Source organism: Sciurus carolinensis, chromosome X, assembly GCF_902686445.1.
Source record: "Sciurus carolinensis chromosome X, mSciCar1.2, whole genome shotgun sequence".
NCBI classification, from domain to species: Eukaryota; Metazoa; Chordata; class Mammalia; order Rodentia; family Sciuridae; genus Sciurus; species Sciurus carolinensis.
In genome coordinates, this window is record NC_062232.1 from 47,489,175 (window position 1) to 47,510,664 (window position 21,490).

A 21,490-nucleotide genomic window follows, 5' to 3' on the forward strand; every position below is an offset into this window, starting at 1 on the left:
ACCATTCATTTTTCACCTTAATAAAATGAAAGATCTACTGGTAGCTTCAGCCACAACTGGTGGAAGTAAAACCAAGTTGGACTGTTTTGATCTGAAAAGGTAAGCCTAGATGAGAGTCAAGGTTAACAAGAGAAAGACCACTTGATCCAGAGGCCAATATGTAAAGTGGTCATGAGCAAACTTGCACCTTCCAGGAGCTAAAAGACTGGGAAACCCAGACAAGCTCCTTTGGGTATGATGCCACCCAGGGCATTTTCTCATTTATTCTAGGCAAGGTGGTGAAGGATGACTTCTTCCTCCACCTCTTCCAAAGGAAGTCACAAAGTTATCTTAGCTGTAGTGGTGACCACACAGATGAGGGAAGGGGATTTATTTGCTTGGTCTGGACCTTAGTAATAGGTTCTGTTATGAAACTTCAATCCAATACCTCAGTCAAAGGTTTCTGATGTATAGTCCAGCTGCTGTCTCAAAGTTCGCAATGTTAAAAGTTTGGTCTTGTTGAAGAGTGAGCCCTTTAAAGAAAATACAGTCAAATGGTACAAGGATTGCAGATGAGAGAGAAAGTCATTATCTTCTTGGTGAGAGAAGTCTTCTACACTAAAGCAGCCCCCAATCTGATAAACATTAACTTACACCTTCAAAACATCTTGAAAATATGACTTACTAAGTTGTTCTCAATCCTCTGGCATTTCTCAGGCACCTCTGACTCATGGTCCAGGCATAGAAAGAAAAACACTGAAGTTTTTAAATGTGATCCACAGATCCCTGCTCAAAATCACTCCAGAAGTTTTTAACAAGCAACCCCAGTGATTCTAAATCACATATCATAAAGAGATCAACCATCTTAAATTTTCTAAGGCTAAAGAATTCACAGCAGGAATTTTCTCTTATTGCACTGGGTCACTCAGAAGAAACCACAATCTTTGAAACTCCATCTAAAGGCTTCTCCTTGTCCTTTCAGATTCCAGGAATACTGAGGAATGGAAGACAGTTTTCCCAGTCAGCCTTATTAGGCTATCTGCATCTGCTCTGTTCCACCTCCACCCTTGCCCTGACCTTCAGAACTGAGGCCACCACTAGTCCTAATGGAAAGTCCTAGCAGCATCACTCTATTCTATAATATAGGAGCAATTTCCTAGAGCTGTATTCAGTCTACAGAAGGAAGTCTCTGATATTCCAAGACAAACTATTACTAAAATAATGATTATGATGATAATCACAATGCACTCAGCAATGTCCTCTTCATGAGTTGCTGAATCAAAAGCATGTCGTACCAAGCTGGATTTTACCCTAACCCTTGCATGTCTGTTGAGTCAGTTTGGGCTCTATGCTCAAACTGTTCCTTCCGCAAGCATCATGTTCTTTTCTTAGACTTAGTGTGGATGCTAAAGCTCCACCCACTCACTGGGGTCCCTTGTAGATAAGAGATTGCCAGGGAAAACCTAGAGGAGAGTTAAGGAGGCTCAAAGAGCCCCCTGTATCTGAGGTGACTTAGAACTATCCTGAGACCTGTAACTGACTTCTTGAATTTCTTCTTGTGGCTCTACTGGGATCTGTACTGGGATTCTTAATCTTTCTAGGATTAGGACATGAAGCCTCATCTTGGAATTTCCTGGGCAGTGGTGGGGATAGGGTTCCTTCAGGTTTCCAGAAGGTAGGAGGAGGGGGCTAAAACTACATGAAGAATCTGTCCTCTGTGCCTCCTACGTGCATAGTTCTATACTCATCAACACCACAGAGGGTGGGTGGGTAAGGCAAAGAGAATAAGGGAAAGTCATTTTTTATCCTTTTGACAGATGTCGTGTTAAAATCTTGTAGGGGAAAGAGAACTGTAGGTGGGGGGAGGAGCAGGGGAAGAGATAGGTTAGAACTAATGGTTCTAATGTCTAAATGTGGCCATCTGGTCTAAAGTGACAAAAACATGAACAGCATTTAGTCAGAAGCACTGTGACCCTGCTTCTATCAGGAGAATATGGATGGAATAAATATATATTTCAATCAATTTAAACTACCTTTAAATCAACTGAGTATCCCCACCCAGGACACAGACCTGTAAAAGGCTGGGGCCTTGGCATGCATTTCCAAAGAGAAAGTAAGTGTCTCCTGGGGAGTCATTACAGCACAAAGAGGAAATCTGCATTTAATCAGCCCATCCGAAGGTGGAAGAGAATTTCCGTTCATTGATTTTATCTCTGCCTTTTGGCTCCTGTGAGAGAAAAGACATACAGCTAAGGCCAAAGAATCTAACAATACCTCCAGACCCTGTCAGGGGACTTTTGTATTCAGGAGTGGCCATGTTTCTCCTAACAAAGTCTAGTATGATCCTGGATTTCCAGCAGACATTCTGTAAACAGTGAATGAGTGGATGGCAAGGGCATTCAGCAAGCAACCACTGGGTTGAAAGCCCAGGGTCTTAAATTGACTGATCTGACTTTCCCTCACAGACCTTGTTGTTAAAGACTTAGAGCAATACAATATCTAAAGTTTGGCTTCCAGAGAGGAAATGAGAAGCAAAATCAGACCCACCTTCAGGGTTCTGGAAAGATGGCACTAAGTCTATGTCTGCAGGAAAAGTGGTTGTGCTTGTAACTAAAGAACTTCAAGTAGGTCAGCCAAGCTTATGTAAGGAAGCGTCTGCCTGTCTGGGCTAGGTAGAGGATGTGGGGGTGGAGAAGGGAGGGGACCCAGAGCAGTTGATTGAGGGGAAAAAAGCATTTAGTAAGGTGCCAGGACTTGAATCTACTCTTCTTGACTATTCTGGGGCTTAAGAGCCTGAAAGGCAGTCAGTTCTTATAATAAAGAGGTGATCAGGATTGAAGAATCTCAAGAGCTACCACAACTAGTTCAGTCCTCCATTTTACAGAGAGAAAAACTGAGGCTTCGATGAGAAAATCTGCCCAAGGTGTCAGTTTAATTACAAGGAAAGTTAATATTAGAAACCAAGCCTATAGTCTTTTAGGAGGATGACTGATGATTATTTTTGAACTGTATACCTCTATTGCTTTTTTTTTTTTAACCAGGAATTGAACCCAGAGCTGCTTAACCACTGAGCCACATCCCAATCCCTTTTTATATTTTATTCTGAGACAGGGTCTCCCTAAGTTGCTTAGCACCTCACTAAATTGCTGAGGCTGGCTTTGAACTCAAGATCCTCCTGCCTCAGTTTCCTGAGCCACTGGGTTTACAGGTATACACCACCATACCCAGCTGTATACCTCTAGTGTTAATAACAAAACAAATGCTTAGCTGCTCTTTTCTTTAAAAAAGCAATAATGTTCCATGACAGATGTTAATGTGCTTTACTATAGTAATGATTTTAGTATACCCATATGTATCCCATAACATCATGCCCTATACCTCAAGTATGTGCAATAAAATTCTTAAAACACACACATACACACACAAAAACAGCTAGGCAGGGGGATGCACACCTGTTATCCCAAGTACTTGAGAGACTAAGGCAGGATGATCAAAACTTCAAGATCCATCCTGGGTATTTTAGTGATACCCTGTCTCAAAATAAAATTTTTAAAGGGGCTAGGGATGTATCTCAGTGGTAGAGAACTAGCCTAATGTATGTGAGGTCCTGGGCTTGATCCCTAGGATCATGGTGGTGGGGGGACACCAAGAAAACACTTATCCCAATATCTAAATACTACTAATATAGTATGGGCTTTATAAAAATCTCCATACAAATAGAACTTTAAAAACAATGTGATTAACAATTTAATATATAAAAGATTTCCCCTGAGCCTCACTTTGGTGATCACTGGGATATTTTTGGTGCTCTTTCCTCCTGAGTTCTACAAACATTATCCCTTCAGTACTACATAGAGCGCTTGGCTTCTCCTTCCTTTCAGAGTTCCAAACACATGGAATCCTTCTTAGAATTAAGGAGTAAGAACACCTCAGAATCAAGGTTGAATAAAGACACTTCCAGAATCTCCTTATCACCAGATATCTTTTCTTAGTTATCTCAAAATCAAATTCAAAATAAATGCAAATGCTAGTAGAAAAAATGGGATGGGAAGAGTGGACTACAGGTTTGGCTTGATTACTGACTTGCTGTATGAACTTGAGAAGACTGTGCTCCTCTATGAATGAACTGAATTAGATTATGGGAGAAGCACTTTCTTCTCAAGTTTTGAGAGCCCAATGATCTGAGGTTTTTTTGAAAATGAAAAGCTACCATTTTCTTTGTCTTTGCTGCTGCCATGCTTCTGAAAGCAGGTCTTCTCAGGAGGGGAGCATAGGAAAAAAGGAGTCAGGAGAGAAATGGTGTGGGGAAGAAAAAGTCAAAAGACAAAAACAAGTAATTTTTATGTTTTTGCCATGGGTTAAACCTACCCAGAATAGAACTTCAGTACAGGGATGGCCTTGTGTTTCATGTCTAGAAGGAAAAATATTGCTTCCTCTACCTAGTTCAGGCCATTGAGTACAAGCTACCCAAAGTTAGCCTCTACTGAAAAATTAAGCAGCACCTTTACCATCTACTCAGCATATTATAGGATCTAAGATGCTTTCACACTTCTAAGCTAAGTGGATTCTCCCAGCAATTCTAAAATAAGCAAAGTAAGGATGGGTTCCACTTTAACCATGAGAAAACAGAGACCTAGTCAGGGGGAGTCACTTAGCTATCCCAGAAGCAGAGGACAGAAAAAAAAACCTCAGATCTCTGGGCTCTCAAAACTTGAGAAGAAAGTGCTTCTCCCATTTTGTCTTCTAGCACTCCCTCCATTACATGTCAAGTCTCCTAGAAGGGCCAGTACAGTAGGCATTCTGCAGTTTTTAATGGCACAAGTGAAAACAGCAACAGATTGGGTTAGACCCTACCATTCAAACAGTGGAAGTTAGAAGCTAATGCACTGGCAGCATGACAGATGAAGAGGACCTCCCCCGCCCAATGCCTGGAATAGAAAGCCTGACCTCCATAGGTTCTTCTATCTCTCCTTCTTACAACTTTGCCCCAGTGCACCTCCCCTCCCCTCTCTTCAGCTCAGAATGGCATAAATAAGCAAGTTAGAAAGGCTCTAAAAATTTGGCCTATCTCAAGAGTCTTTGATGCACAAAGGAAAAGTACAATAAGAGAGAAAAAGTTAAGTCTAGCTGGATTTTTGTCCACATTGAAGTCAGGTGAGAGTCAGCTCCAGTGGTCTCTAAGGACTCTTCTGAGCTTTGGTTCTTGGATTTCCACAATATTATCCCTCAAGAGTTGGCAAAATCCTCAAAAAAATCAGGTCCCTCAAACATTTCCTCAGATTCCTCATGGTCTACTCCTCAAGCAGGTCAGCCACAAAGGAAGCTGAGAGGAGGTGGGGGTGGCCAAGGTGGATCAAGTGCCTCCAGGGATCCTCCTGAAGAGACTTAGACAAGAAACTCAATTCCCTCTCACATCAGCTTAACATCTCTACGCTTCACTGCTTCCTTCACGCAAGAGACGAGTGGGACGTGAGCTGCTGTGGGAGGAAGAAAGGATCAATCAGTGTGCCTCTCATGGGCAAGCAAGGGTAATGCTGAAGAAGGTCAGACCTCACACATCACTCCCTCCAGTTGTTGCTATGTCAGATAAAAACTGAAGTTTTTACATATATTTACTTAAGCTGCTATTTCCTTTAGCTCTGGAAATCACTAGGTAGCAGCTTGAGGCATGAAAGACAGTACATCTGGTTAGGAGTCCAAAGACATGGCTTCTAATCCTAAACCCATCATTACCTAATCCTGTGTCCTCAGACTCACTGCTCCCCTCTCTGAGCCTCAGTATCCACATCTGTAAAATGGACACAATAATGGTTTAAAGAATGGTATGGAAAAGAGGTGAAGAAATAAAGTGAAAATAAGCTCCTCAATTACCTTCAAACTACCTATAATCACAAACTGGATGAAATCTTAACAACCTAAACATCAGCAACACATGCTTAATATTTTACAAGACACTTTACACAACCTTCATCGCAATGTATTCTTGTAATCCAAAATCCCTTAGGACATTATGATTGAGCCTATTTTCAGAGCAGAAAACTAAAGTTCATGAGAATTTTGCTTACAGGGTCTGGGGCAAGGGGAAACCTGAGATGAATCATTTAGTTCCTGACCCTGTTCCTGTCAACAAAGCAGAAGAAATGACCATCAGTACACTCAGAATAAGTTACTCTCCCAGGGTCAGACCTGGTACCCTAGACTGCTTCCTCTGGCAGGTTGCAGGTACAGGTATTCTGGCTTTGCATTTCCTAGTTCAGGAAAAAGTATCTGCGCCTAAAGCACATAAATGCCGCAAGCATGTTTTCTTTACCAAGTCTGAACTAGCATTGAAAAGCATCTGTAATGGATGAGGGTGAACTCATGACTGATCAGCCTGTTCCCATGAGGATGCCCACCCTTGGCCCAATTTTTGGCTTTTTCTTCCCATGACTACTTTGATTTTGGCCAGGTCCAAATGCTGATGGGTAGTAAAACCAACTTTGTGATAGGTGAGACACAATTTCATGGGTAGAGAACAAGCACATCTGCAAAGCATTTTCTCAACTCTTACCCTATCTGATCCTTGACATCATCTGAGAGTAATAATGGTGGTTTTACCAGTTGACCATATAATACCCAGACAGAAAAGGGGAACCTAAGTGAGCTACAACCTAAGAAGTAGAGTAGTAACTAGAACTCATATTTCTTGACTTCAGTTCCAAAGTTGAGAAATGGTCATGAGATTGTCACCATCAACAGTAAGCTAACTGAGGTTCTGAGGCTGCTAATCATGGGCAGTCCTGGCATACCCTGACTCTCTGTCTCACTGCTTTCTAACCTTTATCCACAACCAATAGGGCCCCCCTCCATCCAGCAGCAGCTTTGGTACCAAGGGCCAAAAAGGCTTCCCCAGGACACCATGACCTGGTTTCTAGCATGAGGAACTCTAAAAATAGCAGGCCCTCATTAGTGGGGCCAGATGGCCCAAGCTGCTGTGCCTAGGGGCTGGGTTGTGGTCATTAAGGATGTGGTTGGTCTGTCAGCCCACTACTAAACAGGAGAGGCTGGGCCACTGCCCAATAGGTCTTGCTTAATGCATTCTACCATCTTCCTTCACATCCTCTTACCCATAATTTAAGGTACTTATGCTCTGGTCCAGGTTGTTATTTCATTCTCAAGAAAAAACAAACTTTAATATTCAGTAACTTTAGGTTTTCTAGGGCACTGCTTCACAGTCATATCACTCCATAGGTTTTTAAGCAGACTGGGGGATGAAGGAGCAGACTTAAGCTTTCTACACTGATTAGTGCCAATTTGCTTTTTCCATTCTTCTACATTTGCCTGTTAACTCATGGCTGAGGTCTCAGATCTGAGTGCTTTTTACCTTCTGGAACCTGCTATGACACATACTGTTGTTAGTATCCATTTTATTACTGAGCTCACTGACCTCTCAAGCCTGATTTCAGGAAAAGGGGCCAGAGCAAACTGATGGAGACCAACCAGCTGGGGCCTGTGACCTGTCACAACTACTTAGAAGAAAGGTACAGCTGTTGGCCCTAGAGGTAGGACATGTTCTGCATAGGGGTGTCCAGAGCACATGGGTGTGTCCCTTTATGTACAATCAAGTATGTTTCATGCAAGACTATTGTTCATCCAAGTATATCCTTAGGAGTGTCTCTCTCAGAGACAGGAGTGCATGTCCTGGAGGGTAAGAGTATATCTAAATATGTATCTGTGTCATATGTGTACATGGATATATACTTTTGTCTTATATGCAACTGTGTGTGTTCATACATGCAATATGCACATGAATGCCTCACGTGTATCCATGGGTGTGTACCCTGATTGTGTTAAGAACAGTCAAGTGTGCATGTGCACCAAACTTAAATGAATATACATGCTTTGAGTGTCAAGGGTCCACCTGTGGTATCCCTTATGTGTTCCAAATATGCTCCAGATATGTCTGAGTGTTTTGTGTGTCCATGTGACCTAAAGTTTGGGTGTTGGTAAAGGGCATGAAGAGAAAATAAACCTAAACCAATTTACTCCCCTCAAAATTTGTTTCTAACAGTCTTCCTTCAAGATACCTGGGTCAATCTGAGACTTTAAGCAAGTTCCTATCTCTCCTTACCTCAATTTCACTGGCAGTATTGAGGTGGTGGGCTCCATGTATGTGTTCTTTCTCATTCTCATCTAGTTACTTCTCAGCTTAAGAACAACAGGTTAATTCTGGGTTCCCTAACCACTACCACAAAGTGTCAGTATGCAGGCATGTACATGGGGCTTAGCACCTGAAGATGTCTCACCCCAGCTCAGGCCCCTCAAGACATAGTCTCCCTATACTAGTCAGTCATTCAACACTCATTTTTCCACTGGTCTAAGCCAAATAGATTAAAAGGAATAAACACATAACCTTGGGGCATATAATCTTCACCAAAGTCAGGGAAAATAATATGAGGTTTATTCAAATCATTCTTCCTCATATTTTGGAATGAATGTGGGAACATGTAAGGGTAAGGAACCAGCTTTTAAGTTCAAGGCATACTCTTTAAGAACAAGACCAGAATTCATGAAAAAAAAAATGCAAACAAACCAGAGCTCAAAGGGCTACAGAATTTAGAGCTGTAAGCTTCTCATGCATTCCTAGGCAAAATGATATTCAGATAGACTTATAGTAGATCTAATAGACGTATCTGAAGTTCCCATAAATGGTTCAATACAACCTAGTAAGCATTATCTAATGGCATCTGCCTAGTTCTTTCTGCTATCTTGACTGATTTTTGTTAAAAAAAAAAAGCTAGATAGAAGCAAAGTTCAGAAGGCATCTTTAGAATGAACCACTTGCTCAAACCACCTAGTATTGATGGATAGATGGTAATTGCTAACTCCATATGCTATGCATCTTCCTAGCACACCACTGTCTTCTAAGCAGCAGCACTGATCTGAGCCAATCAAGCTATTTTCTAAGACTCAGTTTCCTTAGCCATAAAATGAGAACTGTCTTGACCTTGCCCACCTCATATGATCATGGAAAAAAAGACTAATGTGTCAGGGAGAGAAAACTATACAATAATTTTATTCTCTTGCTCTACCCCCAGAGAATTGAGAAGTTTCCAAACCAAATGATGCAAAAAAGGTGAACAGTGTTGATTTGTTCTATGTAGGTCACTGGTCAAAAGCCTGTGATTTCTAAAACAACAATCATATCATGAAACCCAGCAATGCTCATTACAAATCCTAGCCAAAGATTTGGTGGCCAAGAACTGGTTTTAATTGCCAAGTGCCTAGGTTGTTCTGGCTTAAGAATGTGCTAAATAAAAACACAATTAATTTTGGCTTTCTTCCAAGCTCCTCTTTTAGCTTTGCAGGAGACAGGAACAAAGCTAGTTTACTATTCATAGCAACATGTGTGTGAGTTCATGAGAATGGAGTTGAGGATAAATAAAAGAAAGGTTATTGTTTTTAAAATCCAAGCTTTTGACCCAGTAGCTAAAGCATGGGCCTTTCTAGGGAGAGGAGTTTTAAAAACAAGAATCCTCTGTGCTATGTTGGAGATAACTGAGGCACAACAACAATAAGACTTGTTCAAGGTCAGTCAGTGAACAGCTTAATATTTGCAGATACTCTTTATTTTTATGGAAGGCCTACTGAATGTCAGACTTCTTCATGTAGCAGTCACTCACTGATTTCTGCCTCAGAGATTTCTCAGAGATTAGTGGACCCAATTTACAGAAAAGAAAATCAAGTCAGAAAGGCTAATTCACACAGGGTCACAGAACTAAAACTGAAACAATCTCCTAGTTCAGTGATCCTGTTTTCCATCACATCATACAGATTTCCCAAATCACTCCTAAAAGACCAGTGTGACTTGTGCATCTCACAGGTCCAGGAACTCACACCCTTATCAGTCATGTTCTAGCTCCAGCACTACCACTACTGTGTTTCTGGGGCAAATCCTTTTCCTCTCTGGGCTTTATTCCCCAGCTTTAAATGAGAGGATCAGACCTAGCAGCTCTAGAATCCCTTCTGTAGAAGATAAAGCTGGTTGGAATGACTTAAGTAGTACTATGACTTCCAGAGCTTGAGGCCAGAAGACCAGGTTGGAAGAAGCTACATGGCAATGAGTCTTTGAGCCTCATTTTTTCTCATCTATAAAATGGAGATGATTTCTCCTCTATCCACTTTATAGGACAAAAGAGATCAAGTGAGTCAATGTGTAAAACACTGAAAAGTTTAAGACAATGTTCCAGAGGGAGAGTCAAGGATCAAGTAAGTATTCACTAGACTTAGCTGCTTTCTTCTAAATCCAAGTGGAGGGTACATGCAAGTTATGTCCAATAAATCTTGAGTTGTCCTGTGCAGGTCAGACTGGATTTGTAAAACAAGCACCTCAGTTGTCCGCAAGGTTCAAAGGAAATAAATCCTCCACTCCCTTTGGGTCCTATGCACAAAGCAGTATCATTTTCCTTTTGTTCTGAGCCCTGCCACCCTGCCAGACTTATAGAGCCCTGCCTAGAGCCAGACACCTGGCTCTTCCTGTGCATCTGTGACAATGCCAAGGCACCCACTGCCCAGCCCTCTTGCCAGCCAACATGGTTCACAGAGAGAGGAGGAAGGAAGAGAGTGGGTAGAAGAGAGGCTGTGGGAGGTTCAGCTAAAAGTAGCTGCTGCCTTTAGGCACCACACTCTGAGGGGGTGGGGGTGGGTTCTTAGCACATCCTTCCTGCTGTCAGCTGGGCATAGAGGTGCATGGTATCCCCTCCTCTAATGAAAGCAGGCAGGCGGAAAAATTAGCTGCCAGAGCCATTCCCAGGGCTGGCTACAGATGCACAGTGCTGGTCTCCTCTGAGCCCTGAGGGAGGATGGCTACTCAGCATAGGGCTGAATCCACAGCTCCTAGTCTTCAGGAGAGCTAATATGGCCTTCAGGAGACTGTGCTCTCCCCACCCCCATCCCACTGCCTGGCACCCCAAGGACTGCTGACAGGCCTGCTTCCCTCCAGAAAGTTACATAATGCTCTCGTTCTCTGCTCTTAATTCTCCCAGCCTCTTCTCAGTTCACTTTCTCCAATCAAACCTGAAAGAGTATTAATGTCTCTGATCCAGCCAAGAGAACACAGAACCAGAACACTATAAGGAAGGTAGAATATTACAGTGGGCAGTGGTATGATGTGAGAAGTCAGGATCCTAGACTCATCACTGTAACCTTGAACCCCTTTTCTCTTCTGTGGTTTTGTTTTCTTACATTAAAAAAAGGGGGAGTCTGGGTAGGGTGCTTCAGACCTTGCAGGTACATTAATCTCTTCCCTAAGTGATTCTCTGGGAAGCAGGGCCACTTAAATGAATGACCCAACTCTACCCTATAGCCCAACCATGGATGTCCTGTTTCTCAGTTTGGCTGAGCTGGGCAGAGTCTTCCCCTCTCTAACTTCAACTTCCCTAATGACTAAATTCTGCACTGACAGGGATCCTGAGACATTGTCCTCTACCTCTGTCCTAGGCCTGTTTCAAGCAGACCCACTCTGCTTTCTCCTGTTTATGTAGAAGTTTCTGGCTAAAAGTTCTTTTAAGAACATGTTTCTTCTGTTGAAACCACTTCTCATTTTAGTGACATTGAAAGTGAGGTCCAGGTGGGAAGGATCTTCATCAAGATCTAACAGCAAGAGCTTGATACTAGGGCTCCTGAGGCCTTTTCCAGTGCTGTTTCTTCTACTGCAGGTCTGCCTTCTATAAGCCATCATTCTATGCAAGAACAATTTTCCCCTCATCTGTGCTATCAACTCTTCACCCTGATGCTTGAAGCTCAAATGTCCAATCCCTGTCAGGGGCCTGCAACTAGCACAGAAGAGTAATAAGGGCAAGAAAGAGCTGAATTCAGACATCTTTCTCTTCACCTTTCTTCTTCCTCCTGGTTGCCCCCTTTGATCCTTTCTTCAAAGCTTTTCCCCAAGTACTGTTCTGTCAGTGAAACCCCTTTAAGTCTCCAAGAGTCATGACTGCATCCTGTCTACAGGATTCAAAATGCAGGCTACAGTGGAAGCACTGAAAGATATGGTGACAAGGGTCCTGGGTTTTACGTCAGACACTATCACTTCCTACTTTGTAACTGTGAGAAAGTCACTTAATATGTCTTGGCCTCACTTTCATAAACTAGTTTTAGGTTTGAGGAAGGAGTCAACAAAATAACTGGGAAACATTTTTGAAATGCTCATTACTATTAATAGTGGTGTTATGATTAACTGAGTGAATTAATTCTTAAAATACTGCAGGAAGTGACTGGGCTGTCAAAGCAGCAAGTCTCTTATCTCCTAGGCTTTCTCAGACCTATGAGACTGATTCTATAACTATAAGAGGCAATTCTCAATTATTCATAAGGCATATCCCTTTAACAAGTTAAATCCCAAACTGGCATACTCTTGGTACTCAATTCACTATATGGCTCTCTTCCCTGCTTCCTAGTCAGCTTTTGCTCAAAGAATAAAACATATATTTCACCTGTTATAAAGGAACCTTAAGCCCAATATAATTAAGAATGCAAATCTATTACCCCCATAACCACCCTGTGATTCAAAACCTGCTAAAAGGAACTGTTGGATTACATACTGGTTTTGAATAATATCCATGATCATTTTGATCATTAATATTAGTCCCAAAATGGGCACAGATTAGAGCTGATGACATCTTTGAAGGTATCTAATCCACCTCTCCTTATTTTGTAGATGAGGGAAAACAAATTTCAGAAGGGAGAAGTAATTTATCTGAGGTCACCCAGCAAATCAGCAGAATCTTTGCATCATTACAAAAATGTGAAGGAATTTTTTTTCTTGAAGGGTTCAAACAATCTTATAGCTGATTATAATTGTCGCTGGGGATCTGCAAGGGATTGGTTCCAGGACCCTTTTGAATACCAAAATCCAAATATGTTCAAAATCCTTTTGGAAAATGGTGTAGTGTTGGCATAAAACCTAAGTACATCCTCCTGTGTACTCTTTTTATTTTTCATTTTCATTTTTATTTTACTCCTGTGGGTTGAACCCAGTACCTCACATATGCTAGGAAAACACTCGACCACTAAGATATACCCCCAGTCCCACCTCCCATATACTTCAGATTATTTATAATACCTACTAAAATGTAAATGCTATCAAACAGTTGTTATATTGCTCAAATATTTTATATTTGTTCATGCAGCAGAACCTGCAGATACAGAAAGAAAACTATATTTTAAATCCAAATACCAGAAAACCCACTCCCTAGGTTGAATTATTTTTTGAGTGGACACAAACCTTTAGAACTCATCAAGGCCACCACAACTCCTGGAATAAAATTTCACCATCTGCAAAGCTTACCTATGCCCATGTGTGATAAGCTAGATTCAGACTGAGCTAATATTTCCCTTGAACCATTCCATAGCAGTCTCTTTTGTCTCTGGCTAAACATTCTCATCACCTCGGGGAGATTTGAGAAAAAATATTGATGCCAGGGCCCCCACCATGACTAACTCAATCAGATCTCTCTACAAAATGTTGTTAGTCTTGTTAACTCCCCAGTTGACTCCAATGTGCAGCCAGGGCATAAATCCACTGGGTTAATGAAAACAATTCAGCCAAGCAACAAGGAAAACATGTACTATTTCCTGGACTATTTGAGGACAAAATACATTCTGTTTTAAAGCTACATCCATGATGCGCTGCTTTTCCAAAGAGGGGAAAGGAAAGTGATACATATAAACTACAGTTGTGTTACTGGATCCAGTTATGAAAGATCTGGTTTGTAGGCACTGAAAGAAAATAGAGAGCTCTGGAGACTGCTACTTGATTTATCAGGAGTAAGATGCTAAGTAACTTAAACTCCTTTTTCTGAAGGAACCATCATCTTGGCAAATGATACCTATGAACCTAGCATATTATGATGTCTATAAGCACACAACAAATCCCATATGATGTTATCCTCGCTAACACATTAGTAGGAGAGGTGACAGCACAGTCCTATGGAGTCTGCATTGGTTGACGATATACAAACAAAAATCAACAGGCTCCAACTCCAAGAGGGGGGCTATGGTGAGAGTCCAGAAGAGTGAACATTAAACTCAGTATATTAAACATTAATTTGAATCAACAACTTGAGTGATACTCATTTTTCAAATGATGCAATGCTGGAAGAGACTGCTAATCTTATGTGTGAAGTGAAGAAGAAAATAAAAAAAAGCTAAAACAATCACAAACCAAGCAAAATAGAGCTGAATTGATACTCTGTGAGAAGGAACTGCTAATTTATTGCACAGCATGGAGAAAAAACTTTAAAGTCATAAAAATCTAGAATAATGGACCAAACAAACAAAATGTGCATTAACAAGTATGGTTCAAAAATCTAAATTGGTTCAAAAGACCAGCTGCACAAGAGAATAGAGAACTGAACCAGACAGGAAAGGATTTCAAACTATAAACTCCAAAGGCTAATGCAGTGTCTTTTAACTTGGGCTGCATATTTGAATCACCTTGGGAAACTTTAGATTAAGAAAAAAAGCTGCCTGAGACCTAGCCCATTCCAATTAAGTCAGAAACTCTCAGAGTAGGGATCTGGCATAGGTATTTAAAAACTCCCCAAGTGATCTAAACGTTCAGTGAGGATTGAAAACCAGTAGAAGGCTGCATTAGACATTACACAGATAGATCAAAGTCCCTTTGTACTTGATCCCAGTCAGGTGGCACTTGGAGTAGCATTATCAGTTCTGGGCTGCACATTTTTAAAGAAATACAGAAAAATATGTGTTTCAAAAAGAAGGCAAACTGCATTAAAACCGTAGTTCTTTCAAAACATTCTGTATTTTAGGCTTCAGCAATTCAACACTGGCTTTAACCTTGACGATCCCAAAGAGTGACTTTTCATAAGTACGACTAAAGGGAACTTTTTGATATACATCTAAGACAAAAAGGTACCATTTCATAGACTAAAGAATTCTGTGCAAAAGCACCATACAAATAAAAGGTTTTAAAAGGCACTAAAAATGAAAGCAAGTAAAGCTGAGGAAGTTAGTATGACTTCGGGCATGACTCTCACACATTTTCCTCCCTACCCAAAACCTTTCAGTTTCACACAAGCTGGAAATGATCAACTCTGACTCTCCCACCTCTCTGTTGGAAACAAACACCCACTCTCATCCCACCAATCTCTCTTGACTTTTAGCCTTCTCATCTGTAAAACGGAATAGCAATCATCCCTACCACCTCACAAGAATGATGTGATAGTCAAATTAGAAAGGATGTGAGCTACTTTGTAAACTTTATTAGGTCCATGCACTAATAAAGGGTTATTAATATAGCCATTACTGGACTGTTTCCCAAGCCTACTCTCTCCTTGAGAGAGAGTACTTTGGTACCAGGGAAAAGCACAATGAACTAAATACTCTAGAGCTAGATCCACCTGTGGACAGAAGATGTTCTGGGCACATATTGGAAGGCTAAGCTTTAATCAAAGATTCTTAGAAGTCAGAGATTCAGTTCACCTAGAACAAGTTGCAGAGTTAGAAATAAGGCCTAGCTAGTCTGAGATTCACCTCCTCCATCCCATTTCTTGGGACAAAGCCACTGGAGCTAGCTGGAGATTCTGTGAAGGAGGTCTTCTAGAGAGGCATTATTTTGAGAGAAAAGGCATAATTCTCATATCCCTGTCCAAGAGCAAGCACTGGGTAGATCACAGGCTGAGACTAAAGAGGACATACTTAACTACAATCCCCGCAACTACCAATGTGTCTCATCTGATCAGTCAAGTACACACTATCTAGGCCTCACTACAGAACAGTAGAGCACCTCCCCAACAAGATTTTTGGGATCCCTCAGCTCCTAAGCCTGGCTCTAAGTCCTCTTCACCAGCTCCAAAACCAAACTGACTTTCCCAACATGTCTAACTTCCCCAGTCAGAAACTACTGAACCACAGAAAGAACACCCCCTCCAAAATGCACACTACAGCTGGGCTGGTCAGTGTTCCCCAAGCCACAAACAAAATTGGGGCAAACTGCACAAGCAGATGTTGCAGGTTCTGACAAGGCACTCTTAACAGTAGAAAAGTGTGCTGTTTATTCCCATCGAGCTATCACTTTACTCTCTCCATGCTGAAGTCAAAGTTAGGGTGAAAGGAAAAAATGTTTTTTTTTCAGGACCTTCAGACCTCCTTACACCAAAGCTAGGTAGTGAAATGGATCAGTTAATCTTAAAGAGGGAGTAGTAACTATAAAGGAACTTGAACCCATAAGTTTTCCAATTAACAGTCCCCATTACTAGATAAGGCTAGGCTCTGTATGCCTCCTGTGAACATGTTTTCTAGGCATTTGCAGTTAATGAGCATTTTGTTCTTTCTGCGTTCCCTTCCTAAAAGCACCTCTACAAACCTCTCTGGGCTCCAGTCCATGTAGAGACTGTGGGGCTTGGGCCTTTAAATGGTGGGCTCCAAAGCTCAGGGCACAGTGTGAATGGGGGTTGCTAGGATACCAGTAGAGGGCATTTTCTTTAATTCTTTGGTGGGGAGCTGGAACCAAAATCCCTGAGCTGGGATTTTGCCCCTCCTGTAGCAAAAGCTTATCCTGTACTCAAAAGAATCAGAGAGGGGGAAAGGGAAGAAAAGACATTTATGGGGAGCAGACAGGTCAATTCAGAGAGGAAAAGTCCTCTTCCTTACTTCTCATCCTCTTCTAGGGGAGGGGGATTGGTGGTGTTGTCAGGGAAGGGAGAAAACGGAGGAAAAGAGGAGGAAACGGGAAAGACTAAGAGAGAAGTCAGGAGGAGGAAAAAATGAAGACACATCAAAATGCATAGGGTTCCATTCTCTGGACTGGATTTCTCATATTCTCCCACTCTTTTCTCTTTTTGCATGCCCTCACACTTCTGAAGGAGAAATGCCAAACCTTTAGGATTCACACAAGTATAAAGTCACATTGCCACCTTTTGTTCTGTACTTCCCAAATTCCCTTTTGGCTGCTCTAGGATGGCCTGCCATCTGGCTAGGCTGACCCCTTATTTGCCTAGAGAAAAATGAATTTGAAAGGTGTGAACTACAATGGCTAAATTACTGATGGAAGGCTCATTCAAGGTACCCCATATAGCCTGAGGGGTTTAGGTGGTGGGAGGAAGACTGGCATGGGTGACACCCATCCATCCTAGCACCATTTAAATCCTCACAAACCTCAGCACAAGGAGGCCATTCAGAACTATGCTGTCTTTCCTCATTCCTACCACCACCACCTCCATCCACACTCAGGAGTGTGCACCCACACAAAGGCGTGCAAACACTCCCACAAACATACTGCTACCACCCTACACACATACATTCCAAAAAGCCTTTCTAACAAGGGTCTGTCAAGCACTCAAAGGGGAAGGCATTTCATGACACTACTTAATCATAAACCAGAGTCAAAGACTAGTTAGTGTTAGAGACCCATTCTCCCCTTAGTGAAAAAAAAAAGTCCAAAAAAATTCCAGTGTTGCAGTCCCCATTTCCTTACCCCACAGGTAAGCCAAAAATTCCTTAGGTAATATTTATTCTCCAGATACCAGTACGCATATTCAGCCTCTCCTCTTATCATCTCTTATTTAACATATCATTTTCTTTTCACTTGACTTTCCAGTTCATCCCCCTCAGCCTTCAAGTACTTATGGGTGCCCAAAATCATAGAAAGCAAGAACTTGGAAGTCAACTAGTCCAATCATTTCAAAATGCCAATATTAGAATGAATCCCAAATCCACTGAGGAAGGAAAAAAAAAAAAAACCCAAGGTCAAATAGCCACTGAATGAAGAAAATTCCGGTCTGCAGCTGCCCAGTCTTTTCCCCATTCTCCAACACTGTTTCAAAACAAAGTACCCAGGTAAAACATAAACTTACTTTAAATAATATCTCTGAAGCTAACAGATTCAAAAATAAACAACTCACTAGATTCTCTTTGCAAAGAAACAGTTCTTGGTTTCACATAAGGGGTCCGCACAAAGAGACCAAAGAGTAATCAATAATAATGCCAGCAAACCTCCCAGATCATGCTTATACCATGGTATGAAATAAGAAAAAAATAAATAAAACCACAACTCAGTCTCTCACCCACACCGAGTCAATAAGAATGTGCTTTGTGGCTCAAAACCTTGACTGACGCCATTAAATAACTCTCTGGGTCCTGTAGTCAGAATAATTAGAAGGGCCCCTTCATAGTCCCTCTCACTTTATAATCAGTTTCAAAGAGAAATTAACAACAGGGCATGCAACTTGTCAACATAATGCCAGCTGATTTGCACATCATACATGAGCAGCCACCCACATTAATGTAGGGGGAGCATGTGTGTGGATGTGTATGCACCCTGATTCATTGCTATATGTGCCAAAAATGGCAATATTTCAAGTCAGGTAAGCAATGGAATGAGGAAGACCTGACTACATCAACAAGGGAGAAAAAAAAAGTAATATGTACACTGGCATCAGAGACAAAATTTTCCTAGATTTTCCAAGAGCTTTCTTAGCATAAACAGAAATATAAAAATAATAATAGCAACCACTGCCATTATCATATGATAAAAACAAGCAGACATATCTCAAATTGGAATATCACTTCCAGCTCAGGTTTCCTAAGCTCTCATCCCATTTCATCTACACTTCATTTTGGGGTTCAAAACTCTTAATTTAGCACATTACATACATTCAGTTATGGTAATGTATTAATTAGACATCTGTTCTTAAAGCAACAAACAAGAAAGAATACCACCACCACTTTTTCATCAGAGCTATCAAGTTCTATTTAGAATGTAGTTCAAGAACACTATTGCAAATTACCCCAAAGGAGACATATTCAATACTATTATTCCCAATGTAGGTAAAAAGCTGGCTTTTGTTTTTTTTGGAAGAGAACCAGAAAAAAGATTCAAACTCAAATCCAGGGGTACAATCTCTGGGGAAAGAAGCCCAAACATGTCTTGTCGAAGTCCTCTCTTGCCAATTCAAAAGATCAGAGAACACTTTTATGTCCCATTCCACGATTCCATAGAAATTGATATTTAATGCTTTAAGAAATGTTTTAAAGGTGGCTTCTTTCCAAATTGGAAACTGTGAACCCTGGACAGCAAATTGAGATTCAAAGGACACAGTCACCAACTGCCAGCTCAAGGAACCCCACAGCGTCACTTCCTAAATTCTTGCTTCTCATTAGAGATTAAAGAATCATTTTCACTAAATCCATTTCTTGCATCAATTTTCCCCTTCTAAATATCCAGTGCAAGACTGCCATTCCCAAGATCCTAAAATTCACCATGCTCTTCCACAAACCCCTTTCCCCCTACCCCCACCCCAAACAAACCCAAATGCACATCCGAATGGCAAGAGAGAAATTTTGACTTAAATTCCCTAATGGAGTTTAAAGGTAGTTTTTAAGAAAATGAGTTGACACGACACCACAAACAGCGAAGCCACTGTTAAGGATGCAGAGCTTGCTCCATGAACGTCACATAGATGGAGAATACACACACGCATGCACACTTAAAATAGAAAACATTTCTTTATCAAAAAATTTCACTCAAGCAATAAGCAACTACACTCACAGGCATATTTAAAAGACAAGACATGACAAAAGATTTAGGGAGAGATAATATACCAACGTCATACATATCACAGCGAGGCCATGTTGAAGCTCAAAACGTTTTCCCCCCTGAATAAGAATTGCTCTTTCTCTCCCTCTCTTTCCCTGTCTCTGTCTCTGTCTCTGTTTCTCTCTCTCTCTCTCTCTCTCTCTCTCTCTCTCTCTCTCTCTCTCTCTCTCTCTCTCTTTCTCGGTGGCTCTCGGGATGAAATCAAAGCAAGAGTTCGCGACAGCTCAGGTGGCTGGACTCCATTCAGCGCGTTCCCAGGAAAAACATGAGTATGACATTGACAAGCAGGAGGACTACAATCACGGCAAAAACGACTACAGTTTGCACATCCAGGGTCATGGTGCAATGCAGAACACTGTAGTGTTCCAGGTGGGGGGCCGGCAGATTGGGAGATGTCAGTCTCTGTTCTGTCAGACTGTCCATACAGCCACCATGCTAGAAAGGAGAGGAGGAAGTCGGATGGTTAGGGAAGGGCTGGGTTTGGCGCCCGAGTTTGGTCGGGGGGGTAGGGGAGGGGGATGGGGACAGGGGCGCTTGTTTCCCCCTCTCAGGATTGGGCTGATCTTCCTTCCCTAGCTGAGAAATCTTAGCTTGCGCTGAAGACGGCAGAGTCCAGCATTCTCTCTCGGGCGCCAAGGAAAAAGCAAAATCCTGGTTTTCAAAGGGAAAGGCGGGAGGAACCTATCAGAGGTTCTCCAGCGCCTGCTGAGTCTGTCTGGGCGTGCGTCAGTCCGCCTGTCTGGCTAGCGGTCAGTCTCAGTCTCTCCTATTCTCTCTAGTTCCTTTGCTTTCCTAAGGTCGCTTCCTTCCTCGCTCGTTCTCTTCGCGGGGCTCCGGGCTGCCAGCCACTCTTTCAAGCCCTTGCTCGCAGGCCCTCTTCCTCTCCTCTCCCCACCCCCACTTCAGCCCGTAGGCTGCCTTTTTATTCACCAAGAGACTGCGGGCGCCTGCGTGAGGCGCAGCCAGAGCCACTGACAGGACCACCCGCCAATAGAAGATGCTGCTGCAGCGCGTACGCTACCCAGAGGCGGGACTTGAGCTGGCATGCTAGCTGTGGCAGCCAATTGGAGGTCCCAAGACTCCCTGAGCTGGCTTGCTCCATTCCAACAAACAGGAGTCACTGGCAGCCTGTTTTAGCGTGGGGGTGGGGAGCTTGTTGGGGGTGGGTTGAGGGGGAGGTAGAGAGGTAAAGAGGAGACTGGGAAGAAGGGAGGGAGCAGGCCAAAGGGGATGAAGGGAAGCGAACTTGGGCAGGGAGGAAGAAGCATGACCACAGAAAGAAGGGAAGGTGGGAAGAAGGAAGAAAAAATAGGGACTATGATGAAGAAAGAGAAGGGCTGGAAAATGGCAGGGTAAAGTATGAAGAGGAGGGAAAAGGAACGAGAAATTGGGATAGGTAGGTAGAGGGGAGGCAAATACCTTGGCAACCACTTTGGAACCTGGGCCTAGGAGAAAGCAAAGGTGCAGTTGGCCACTGCCAAAAGTATATACAGGCAACTTATAATTAGCTATAAGAATCTGACAGTCCAGTGCTATAGACAGAACCGTGGACATACAATAAATTATTAAAAATTCAATTCTATTTGGTTTTCTCTTATATAGAGATGCCCTGGCCCGGAGAGAGGTCCTTTCCTAATTATAGTTTCTTCACACTATGACAGTTCACATGCATTCTTCAAGCATGCAAGGAATCCAAAAGGGAAGCCAGCTCAGGGTTAAATATTTGCCAGGTATAAATTTTAAATAATGCACAATCTACTTGCAATAACTTCCCCATTCAGTGATCTAGTGTTCATCCTAGGAGGGAAACGTCCTGAACTGGAGACTGGAGGTTTCATATTTACTCAAGCCCTACCTCAAGCTTGCTGTATAACTTTCAGACAACTCCTTTCCAGTATCTGGGCCTCCAACTCC

General features: G+C 42.1%; 1 protein-coding gene across 7 annotated transcripts in view; it reads right to left on the bottom strand.

Annotated features, from left to right (window-relative positions):
• Arhgef9 (Cdc42 guanine nucleotide exchange factor 9) overlaps positions 1-21,490 on the bottom strand; it is a 266,710-nt gene that overhangs the window by 110,418 nt on the left and 134,802 nt on the right. Inside the window, exon 1 of one of the 7 annotated variants that reach the window (XM_047536791.1) lies at positions 19,593-20,461. The exons of 2 other annotated variants lie outside the window; for them this stretch is intronic. Coding sequence is in view for 3 of the 5 variants with exons in the window: in XM_047536787.1 (XP_047392743.1) it covers positions 2,051-2,140 (90 nt within the window). In the remaining 2 variants the exon portion in view is untranslated. Of the gene's footprint in view, positions 1-427; positions 482-2,050; positions 2,200-19,581; positions 20,462-21,490 lie in introns of those variants that run through there. 4 more of the 7 variants (XM_047536790.1, XM_047536789.1, XM_047536787.1 and 1 more) reach the window with 4 other exon arrangements.